The sequence below is a fragment of the Sinocyclocheilus grahami genome, unplaced genomic scaffold, assembly GCF_001515645.1.
Source record: "Sinocyclocheilus grahami isolate Dianchi unplaced genomic scaffold, SAMN03320097.WGS_v1.1 scaffold1289.1, whole genome shotgun sequence".
Taxonomy (NCBI): Eukaryota; Metazoa; Chordata; class Actinopteri; order Cypriniformes; family Cyprinidae; genus Sinocyclocheilus; species Sinocyclocheilus grahami.
In genome coordinates, this window is record NW_015506468.1 from 294,766 (window position 1) to 306,587 (window position 11,822).

General features: G+C 36.9%; 1 protein-coding gene across 1 annotated transcript in view; it reads right to left on the minus strand.

Moving 5' to 3' along the window:
• Window positions 1-1,643: 1,643 nt before the first annotated feature.
• Window positions 1,644-11,822, minus strand: part of LOC107568881 (protein FAM131A-like) — a 33,808-nt gene continuing 23,629 nt past the window's right edge. The window contains exons 6-7 of the mRNA XM_016254877.1: window positions 7,063-7,194; window positions 1,644-2,411 (exon numbers count right to left, since the gene is read on the minus strand). Of these exons, the coding sequence (XP_016110363.1) occupies window positions 1,900-2,411; window positions 7,063-7,194 (644 nt within the window). The 3' untranslated portion in view covers window positions 1,644-1,899. The remainder of the gene's footprint in view (window positions 2,412-7,062; window positions 7,195-11,822) is intronic.

Here is an 11,822-nt window from a genome sequence, read left to right on the forward strand (position 1 = left end):
GAGTATGATTGTGTGCATATGAGCGTGTGTGTGTGTGTGTCTGTATATGAGTATGATTGTGTGCATATGAGCGTGTGTGTCTGTATATGAGAGAGAGTGTGTGTGTGCGTATACTAATTAGATTGTCAAAACTGTCTGATTGACTATAACCCATAATTTCTTGGTGAATCATGGATCTCCATGGTAACACTGGAACATCGGAGAACAAAAGTGGCCCTTATAGAAAAACAGAGAGTGCTTGAAATTTACCGAACGCAAAACCAGGACGAGCGACAGTAACACAATTACACAGAGACAAAGAAAGAAAAAGGGCCGTTCATTTAGTTTTCACATTAGTATTATTTTTTCCTGATGTAGACAATATCACACAGTGATAATTCAGAGACAGAAAGAGAGAAAGAAAGCAATAAACAAGCATCTTGTAAACAAACCACAGCGTTACTCACTTACGCCAAATTCACCGCAAAAACCACACATACAAAAATAGAGCAACTCTCCCAAAGTCCTTCAAACTGACCCACATTTATGATTCACCAACACTGGATCAACTCCAAAACATTCACTGTGTCCGTCTGAGGACGAAAATGCTTTAAAACAGGCAAAAACAAACATTCCATTCAATAATATAATCAAAATTTATAATAATAATAATAATAATAGAAAAACAGCATAACTTGATCGTCGATATTCTTACGCAAAAGAAAGAAAAAGGGCCGTTCATTTAGTTTTCACATTAGTATTATTTTTTCCTGATGTAGACAATATCACACAGTGATAATTCAGAGACAGAAAGAGAGAAAGAAAGCAATAAACAAGCATCTTGTAAACAAACCACAGCGTTACTCACTTACGCCAAATTCACCGCAAAAACCACACATACAAAAATAGAGCAACTCTCCCAAAGTCCTTCAAACTGACCCACATTTATGATTCACCAACACTGGATCAACTCCAAAACATTCACTGTGTCCGTCTGAGGACGAAAATGCTTTAAAACAGGCAAAAACAAACATTCCATTCAATAATATAATCAATTTATAATAATAATAATAATAGAAAAACAGCATAACTTGATCGTCGATATTCTTACGCATTTATGTCATGGTATAAACATTCGGCATTCGTGCTTCTCTTCGTAAACGACGTTTTTGACGTAATCAGCAAGCCATGCCAACCAGGGACCAGGGAACAGGCATCCTGTGATCAAGACCCAGAATGCAATGGGGCCTGACGTCACATGAGGAGCGGGAATACACAACAGCCAAATCCACAAACCGTGCGAAACAACTGGACGTCCAGGACTTCGCGCTCAGTCTGGCACTTGCGCGACACATGCATGATAATAAGGGCGACGTCAGTCTTGCGTTCCTCCGTTTAGTTTGTCAAGATGCATTTTTTCGTGAGCCTGAGAACGAAACATTCAGTGTTTTCCAAAAGAGAAGAGCAACTGGCACCCAAAATGCAAATAAGTGGTTGGAGCCCGAATGCAAACCAAAGGGTGGAGCCCGAATGCAAACAAGTGGGTGGAACCCATATGCAAATCAACAGGCAGAGTCCGAATGCAAATAAGTGGGCGGAGGCTGAATGCAAACCAATGGGTGGAGTCTAAATGCAAATAAGTGGGTGGAGCCCGGAACGAAACATTCAGTGTTTTCCAAAAGAGAAGAGCAACTGGCACCCAAAATGCAAATAAGTGGTTGGAGCCCGAATGCAAACAAGTGGGTGGAACCCATATGCAAATCAACAGGCAGAGTCCGAATGCAAATAAGTGGGCGGAGGCTGAATGCAAACCAATGGGTGGAGTCTAAATGCAAATAAGTGGGTGGAGCCCAAATGCAAATCAAAGGGTGGGGTCCGAATGCAAATTAGTGGGTGGAGTCCAAAAGAAACATGCACCGTTCACTGTTCTTCTCGCTCTTCTTCCTCCACGTCTTCCTCGTCGAGCGAGACTATGCCGGACGAAGCCACATCCGACACCTTCCTCCGCGTGGAATATTCCTGCGGAAGGCAGACTCCGCCCCCGCAGTCCTTACAAGGCGTGTCCTCATCTTTGAACGTCTCGGAAAACGTTTCCAAGCAGCAGGGGGAGTGGCCTCGCCTGTGCCCCGCCCTGTGTAGGCTGGCTAACAGTAGCTCCTCCCCTCCCTGAAGAGCGCCGAGGATCTTGGCGGTGAGGTCAGCTGCAGGCGTATCCGTGTGACGCCTGAGATCCCGAAGCAACGGGTGTCTCTCATCCAAACTGCACATGCTGGAGCAGAGCGTGTCCGACGGTGACCCCGGCGACCCCACGGGAGGTGAAAGGTCAGCACCCACGCCGCTCTCCGCCTCGCACAGGCCACGCCCCCGCAGGTGAGTCTGACACACCTGAGTGTGCAGGAGATCCCGCAGGTAATGAGGGTACGAGGACAGATCTGAGAGGAGACCACAGGTGCGTTAGAATCACAGCAACAAATCAATACTTCAATCAAGGATATTTACTTATTTTTACTGGAAAACAAGATTAATTTACTACAGAAGCAACATAGTAAGACAGATAATCTATTTTGAGCATGTTTTTCCTCACCCAACTGGCAAATCGTTTTTTCTTTTTTGTTTTAACCTCATTAAAAAGTTATAGTTAGGCTAAAAATAAAATTAATAAGTGTAATCTGTGAATATATATTACAGAAAAAAATAAAATAAATAACAAATAAACAAAAAGTATATATGAATACAACAGGAAAAATAAAATATCTGCAAAATATGCTTACAAAATGTATATATAAAAATTTTAAAAAGTTAAAATATGAAAATATATATGCGTGTGTGTTTAATTTTATTTTCTTGGTTTTTATTTTACTTTTTATTTATGTATCTGTTCATTCATTCACTTATTTATGAATTATTATAAATACATTTTATAAATATATAATCTTTATAAATAAATGAATTATACACACACATACATATAATTAATCATATTAATTAATTACTGTTATTAATTGCATGTATATATATATATATATATATATATATATATATGTGTGTGTGTATATATATATACATATACAGTACGTGTGTGTGTGTGTGTGTGTGTATATATAGTAATAATAAATAAATAAACTAATAAATGCATGAATGTACTAACACATGAATAAACATAAAAAGTACACACAAAAAAAAACACCAAGAAAATACATTAAAATATCTAAAATGAGAACATATTTATATATTTATGTATATAGTATACATAAATATAATTGGCATAAACTATTTATGTTGCATTATGTTATTTTAATGGAAGTAACATGCCAGTCACTTCAGTGTTTGTTTCCCTTCACCATCATTTGGCTGAGAGTTCCTGATTTCCAGAACGGTGGTTATATATTAAAGATCAAATATGTCCTGATTGTCTGTGACAGTCGTGCCGCAGCAGTGTTTGGTCTTTAACAGTTCACTGGTGCTGGAAGCGCGTCTGATTAAAACAGTGTAAACTCTAGCTGTACAAGAGATGAGCAACTTCATTCCCTCTACGGTCTGCCGCAGCAGAACACATTAAACTTGCAGGAGAAATGAATGCTGGGATATCTAATAGCACCGGAGAGCAAAACGAGAGAGACAGAGAAAGAGAGAGAGGTTTTCTAAATGAAAGTAGGGCACTAGGACAGTAACGTCTGTGCTGCGATTCTGCGTTCAGTTTGATGCGGAGAGAAAATGAAAAATAGATAAAAGGAAGAAAGAAAGAATATACAGAGAAGCTGCAATTATATCTGTGCTGACAAAAGAATACTGTTTTGAGAAGAATGTGTAATGATTAATTCCACATGCTTATAAATACATTTGAATAATAATAATAATGTTTATCTATAAAACTATCTATCGATAATTATAACTATATCAATCCATCTATAATTATGTGAACAAATAATGAATAAATATATATATATAATAAAAATAATATAATATAATTTACACAGCATAGAATTATTATAATATAAATAAGTTATACTATGATTTCTAGTATTATAATTATACATTTATATTGTAATTTATTATAAATAATTTAATGTGAAATTGCTAAATAAATGCAATACACATGCACAGTATACTGACACAGCATCAGCACACAAAACCGCCACTTCAGACCTTAATTACTCTGTTTTATACCACGACATGAATAATGATTAAAGTAGATGCTATAATACAAATCACTACATCCATTAATAATATTGAAATAAATAGCAACTTGGTGCATCATTAAAGAAATGAAGAATCTGTTTTATCGTTTGTTTGTGTGTGTGTGTGTGTGTGTGTGTGTGTGTACCTGTGCTCTGTGTAACGGGCTCGTTTGCAGGTAGAAAATCTTCGTCATAAGAATCGTCATTAGACTCGTCACCATCCACTGAAGACCAGGCACGAAGCTTTGCCTCCGCGATGGCAAACTGCTCTGCCACTCCTGATTGAAAAAAAACACAAAAAACACAATAAATGACATTACATACTTCACACAACATATGTACATCAGATTTACACTAGATCACACACTACGGTCATTTGATCAAATGTAGCAGAGGGTGTGATGCGTCGCCGTGGATACAGGATGACAGTTCTTATTGGCTGCCACATAGAGACCACGTTTGATTGACAGGTCATTTGAAACAGAACATTGTGTGTGTGCGTGCGCGCACGTAATCTAGGTACACACACACACACACACACACACACACACAGTGTGGTGACTGGGTTAGAGAGCCAATTAGCTAATTAAAGCTCTCTCTCGGTGTCTTAATTTATTGACAGGACACAAATGTTTTGTTTTTTTTATTTACCACAGACACACTTGTAGCATATCTGCATACAGTGAAAAATTGCAATATATGTACAATAAAATAAAGTAAAAAATAGTGCAAGCTGAGATATAATCAATTAAAATGTGCAAAAGAAAATAAAATAGTAAAAGAAAAAAAAAACTTAAATCTCAATATGTAAATAATAATACAATTAATTTAATAAATAATATTTAAAATAAATAAAACAGCAAATAAAACCTCAATGAAATAAAATACAATAAAGCAAAATAATTAAAATCTCAGTAAGTGCAAAACAAAATAAAATGATAAAAATTCAATAAAATAAAATCAAAATAACGGTCACCGTCCCACCTGTGGGACGCTTGGCGCTCTTTTTGTTGTCGTCCTTTTCGCGATCAAATCTTTTAGTAATCATCATAAATCATATATCACTTGAAATAATTTATTGACAGGACACAAATGTTTTGTTTTTTTTATTTACCACAGACACACTTGTAGCATATCTGCATACAGTGAAAAATTGCAATATATGTACAATAAAATAAAGTAAAAAATAGTGCAAGCTGAGATATAATCAATTAAAATGTGCAAAAGAAAATAAAATAGTAAAAGAAAAAAAAAACTTAAATCTCAATATGTAAATAATAATACAATTAATTTAATAAATAATATTTAAAATAAATAAAACAGCAAATAAAACCTCAATGAAATAAAATACAATAAAGCAAAATAATTAAAATCTCAGTAAGTGCAAAACAAAATAAAATGATAAAAATTCAATAAAATAAAATCTAAATAACGGTCACCTGTCACCTGTGGGACGCTTGGCGCTCTTTTTGTTGTCGTCCTTTTCTCGATCAAATCTTTTAGTAATCATCATAAATCATATATCACTTGAAATCTTAGAAGCCCAAGATTCATCCTGTGAAAACCATTTTGAAATCGGGCATTGCGTTAACATGGAAATGGTACTTTAAAATCTTTTGGCAGTCTCCTCCCCCTTAGTGGGCGCTGTCAAGTGTCATATTACAAAATGCATTACGGTCTTTTACAATCAAACCTTTTTATAATCTTGACAAAAAACATATCATTGGAAAGGTCTGTCTCTCAGGATTCCATATTTGGTGGTTATTTTGAGATGGAAGTAATATTGACAGAAAAATCTAGACATTTGTGACAGAAAAATGCATTAAAAAAAATCTATGGAGTCTGGATGGCACCCGGTGGCTGTTTGTGGTATAACGCCCTAAATAAAATCTCACAGGAACCTCCATTTTTTTCATATCAACTTAAAATTTGGAACATAACTTATTTAGACAAGGCTTTAATTTTATATCAATTTTAGAGTAAAACCTGTCATGTCAAATATTTATAATAAATAAATTTAAATTAATAGTGCATTTTATTTACAGTACATTTAAACTTCTATACATTTTTGATACTTTACTTTTTTGAAAAAAATTCCACTTTTGCAATTTTCTTCTTTAAAAAGAGACCAACCTTAGGTCTGTATTCCAAAGTGTTAATAAATTACAACAATTTAAGTTTGGATAGTCCACTTTCATGCCTATTTTAAAAATGGGGGATGACAGTTAAGGGGTTAATGTCAATAGGTGCAAAATAAAGTAATAAAAAAATAAAATAAAAAAAACAACTGGCAGAACTTTTTTGCTCAACCAGCTACATCTGAAAGACCTTGTTGACCTGCATTAAACCAGCATGAACCAGTATGGAAATAAGCAATTCAGAGTATTAGATTTTTTCTCAATGGATTTGACACATTTCTCCAAACTCAGGTCACTGTTCTCAAAACAGTTAACACAGTGATCTGAATACTTTGTAATTGTTCTAAACAGATTATATGTTTTAATTCATTTAATACAAATTACAAATCATGCAAATAATTCTCAAAACAATGTGCACAAAACTCTCAAATGTTTTCACAATAGTTAATGCAACCAACCAATACTTTCAAATATCTGCGGGGAAAAAAGGGTTTTACACAAATCATAAACATTTATGTACCATTTGTCCAAACACAACAAACAAAACTCTGTAATTTGTCATTCTATCAAATAAACATGGTATATTTTCGATTGGCCCTAAACTGAAACTACTCGGTTAATTATACACAACACATTAAATGCAGTTTTCCTAATCGTTTACTCATTTTTCACAATTGATTTAGAGTAATAATAAAAGGGAAAGTATGCAAACGTAGACACTGTATTTGTGTGTGTGTGTGTGTGTGTGTGTGTGTGTGTGTGTGTACCTGTGCTCTGTGTAACGGGCTCGTTTGCAGGTAGAAAATCTTCGTCATAAGAATCGTCATTAGACTCGTCACCATCCACTGAAGACCAGGCACGAAGCTTTGCCTCCGCGATGGCAAACTGCTCTGCCACTCCTGATTGAAAAAAAACACAAAAAACACAATAAATGACATTACATACTTCACACAACATATGTACATCAGATTTACACTAGATCACACACTACGGTCATTTGATCAAATGTAGCAGAGGGTGTGATGCGTCGCCGTGGATACAGGATGACAGTTCTTATTGGCTGCCACATAGAGACCACGTTTGATTGACAGGTCATTTGAAACAGAACATTGTGTGTGTGCGTGCGCGCACGTAATCTAGGTACACACACACACACACACACACACACACACAGTGTGGTGACTGGGTTAGAGAGCCAATTAGCTAATTAAAGCTCTCTCTCGGTGTCTTAATTTATTGACAGGACACAAATGTTTTGTTTTTTTTATTTACCACAGACACACTTGTAGCATATCTGCATACAGTGAAAAATTGCAATATATGTACAATAAAATAAAGTAAAAAATAGTGCAAGCTGAGATATAATCAATTAAAATGTGCAAAAGAAAATAAAATAGTAAAAGAAAAAAAAAACTTAAATCTCAATATGTAAATAATAATACAATTAATTTAATAAATAATATTTAAAATAAATAAAACAGCAAATAAAACCTCAATGAAATAAAATACAATAAAGCAAAATAATTAAAATCTCAGTAAGTGCAAAACAAAATAAAATGATAAAAATTCAATAAAATAAAATCAAAATAACGGTCACCGTCCCACCTGTGGGACGCTTGGCGCTCTTTTTGTTGTCGTCCTTTAAATCTTTTAATCTTTTAGTAATCATCATAAATCATATATCACTTGAAATCTTAGAAGCCCAAGATTCATCCTGTGAAAGAAATCGGACTTTTGGCAGTCTCCTCCCCCTTAGTGGGCGCTGTCAAGTGTCATATTACAAAATGCATTACGGTCTTTTACAATCAAACCTTTTTATAATCTTGACAAAAAACATATCATTGGAAAGGTCTGTCTCTCAGGATTCCATATTTGGTGGTTATTTTGAGATGGAAGTAATATTGACAGAAAAATCTAGACATTTGTGACAGAAAAATGCATTAAAAAAAATCTATGGAGTCTGGATGGCACCCGGTGGCTGTTTGTGGTATAACGCCCTAAATAAAATCTCACAGGAACCTCCATTTTTTTCATATCAACTTAAAATTTGGAACATAACTTATTTAGACAAGGCTTTAATTTTATATCAATTTTAGAGTAAAACCTGTCATGTCAAATATTTATAATAAATAAAATAAAATTAATAGTGCATTTTATTTACAGTACATTTAAACTTCTATACATTTTTGATACTTTACTTTTTTGAAAAAAATTCCACTTTTGCAATTTTCTTCTTTAAAAAGAGACCAACCTTAGGTCTGTATTCCAAAGTGTTAATAAATTACAACAATTTAAGTTTGGATAGTCCACTTTCATGCCTATTTTAAAAATGGGGGATGACAGTTAAGGGGTTAATGTCAATAGGTGCAAAATAAAGTAATAAAAAAATAAAATAAAAAAAAACAACTGGCAGAACTTTTTTGCTCAACCAGCTACATCTGAAAGACCTTGTTGACCTGCATTAAACCAGCATGAACCAGTATGGAAATAAGCAATTCAGAGTATTAGATTTTTTCTCAATGGATTTGACACATTTCTCCAAACTCAGGTCACTGTTCTCAAAACAGTTAACACAGTGATCTGAATACTTTGTAATTGTTCTAAACAGATTATATGTTTTAATTCATTTAATACAAATTACAAATCATGCAAATAATTCTCAAAACAATGTGCACAAAACTCTCAAATGTTTTCACAATAGTTAATGCAACCAACCAATACTTTCAAATATCTGCGGGGAAAAAAGGGTTTTACACAAATCATAAACATTTATGTACCATTTGTCCAAACACAACAAACAAAACTCTGTAATTTGTCATTCTATCAAATAAACATGGTATATTTTCGATTGGCCCTAAACTGAAACTACTCGGTTAATTATACACAACACATTAAATGCAGTTTTCCTAATCGTTTACTCATTTTTCACAATTGATTTAGAGTAATAATAAAAGGGAAAGTATACAAAGAGCAAGAACGAATATGCAAAATAATAATAATGATAATAAATAAAATTAAAAAGACGTGTGTGTATATACACAGCAGTGATGTAAAAGACTGATCTGTAGTTATCAGAAAAGTTTGTTTGCAGTTCTTGCTGCTAAAAGATGGCACAAACAGATTAAGTTTAAAGGGGCAATTAATTTTTTTCTTATGGGTGATAGAAGGTGTTGGATAACAATTTATGTCGTTTAGATATACACAATATATAAAACAAAACTCAGTTGAAGAATTGCAATGAACATGTATTTTCATTAGCATATTTGTGCATCTACTGCTGAATGTGTTTTATAATCAATAGAGAACACACCTATAGATTTGATGTTAATATTTACTTTTAATAAATGCATTAGTAGAAAAAATGTCAGTTGAACTGTTTGGTTAAGATAAGTTTGTGTTTGGATGGCTGTGCTAATTGTTTTGAGAGCAAGTACATTGCATTGGAGAAAAGTGTCAAATCGATTGAGAAACTGTAAAACCCTGTCTCCATCGAATAAAAAAAAAAAAAAAAAATCACATCATTGGTTGAGTCAGAGATTGACATGTCAGGCTACTCAAACAAACAAACAAACGTTCCCTTTCAAGGGAACTTCGAACTGCGTCCTCTAGGGGGCGCTATGGGGAAAGCCTCGTCGTGACCCGTGTCTGAAGCATACATTGAAAAAACACCAACAACACGTTGGCCGGCAACAGCCCATGACGTCACTACCGGTGCGATTATAGTATAAATAGGCGCCGGGAGAACATGTCATTCTCTTCTTCGTCTTCAAAGACTGTTTTGTTTGAAGCGTGCATTTGAACGTGGTAAGAGCGATCTCTATCCTATTATTATGGCGAGCACAAGCAGAACGTTTAGAGGATGTGTGCATCCGTGTCGTTGCTATTTTACACCTGATGACACACACGATCTCTGCGTTTTTTGTTTGGGCGAGGAGCACGCACGCGATGTCCTTGAGGGGGCAACTTGCGTCTATTGTGAGCGTTTTTCAATGAAAAAGCTCCGCTCTGGTTTGTCTCTTTTTTCGAGAAAAGAGGGGCAGCCATCTGCTTCCCGCGGTTCAGGACCCGCTGCTACTGAGGCACAGAGGAGAATGAGCTCATGGGGATCACAGGTGGACCTGGCCGATGAGTTTAAAGAGTGGCTGTGGACGAGAGAGAGCCGCTGGAGGATGATGTTATTTCTCTAACATAGTCTGATCCGGGGGCCAGTGCTCTGCTGGGTTCAGCCCAGGAGGAGCAGGAGATGTCGGAGGATGGCGAAGAGGCTGAGGCTGAGCCTTCCCAATCCTCCTGCCCTGCGTATGATGAGCTGTTGGAAGTTATGGATCACGCCACGGCGAGGCTGGACTTGCCGTGGAAGTGGGCCAAGAAAGTGATGTCGCGAGGTCGCCTCGATGAGCGTTTTCTTTCTGGCCATAACCCTCCAGCTCAGGTGAGCCTCCCATTTCTTCCTGATTTGCATACTGAGATCGAGAAGGAATGGAAGAGGCCATTTTCCTCACGCATCTATCGGTTCCAGCATACGAGGCGATGCGTAACAACATAGGGGTCCTGGTCCGTCTCGGTCTGAGGATCAGAGACGGGCACAGAAGGCTAATGTCGCGGCTCGCGCTCCTCCTCCGCCTGCGGGTAGGGTTAGGAGGAATCGTGGGTCAAAGGGAGGTAGGCAAGACCTTAGGGATGTGATCCAGACAAGGTGTCAGCGCTTTCATCCAGATCAGAGTGATACTTGAGTATCTACTAATTTTCCTTGGGGGTTTTACATCTGCCCTTTTCTTCCCCTTCCTAATTTCCCTATAACCACCAGCACTCCACCTGACCGAGGTTAGGTAGGAATTACCTGCATTACAGTCTCCTATGCTGGACCCATGATGTTTTGGTTGGTTCTATGACTTCATAGCAACCACCTTACTGATGGTCCGGACTAGAGGCTTCTCTGGAATCGCCTCTGGAACGGGGTTCCGGCGCAGGAACCATGGTAGGTGAGTATGATCCATTCTATATATATGTATGTATTTAATGTGCTGGTGGTTATGTGTGTATAATCCTTCTGTGAGATTTCTTTGCAGTGTTTCCGGGACCTGTGGGTTTCTGTCCTCTCTAAGGTAGGTCCTCTGTGAGCACACCTTTGCTGGGATTCAGAAACCAGGTGCTCGACTTGCAGTGTTACCTCACTCGTCGACATTATGTCCAGCCGGTATGATAGCCCTGGTTCCGGCTTCATGCTTCCTGGATCATGTGGCCAGGTCAGAGGCTTCTGCGGGAGCCTTCTTGATCATCAAGCCCCGGCACGACACTGCAAAAAATTCCTGGATGTCGGGGCTCCAGGATATCCCCTCATGCTGAGCCATATAGCGGGAAGTATAGGTGGCATTTGCGAGAACCTACTTGTGTATGCTGTCTCAGGCAGTGCTCCCCTCGCATTAGAGGGTCGTATTTGAGCTTGCTTCTCCCGTTTGGCCCAGTACCTCCGAGTATCTGTGATCAGATGCCTGGACATGTTAATCCATGCTATGGTAAGTGCACA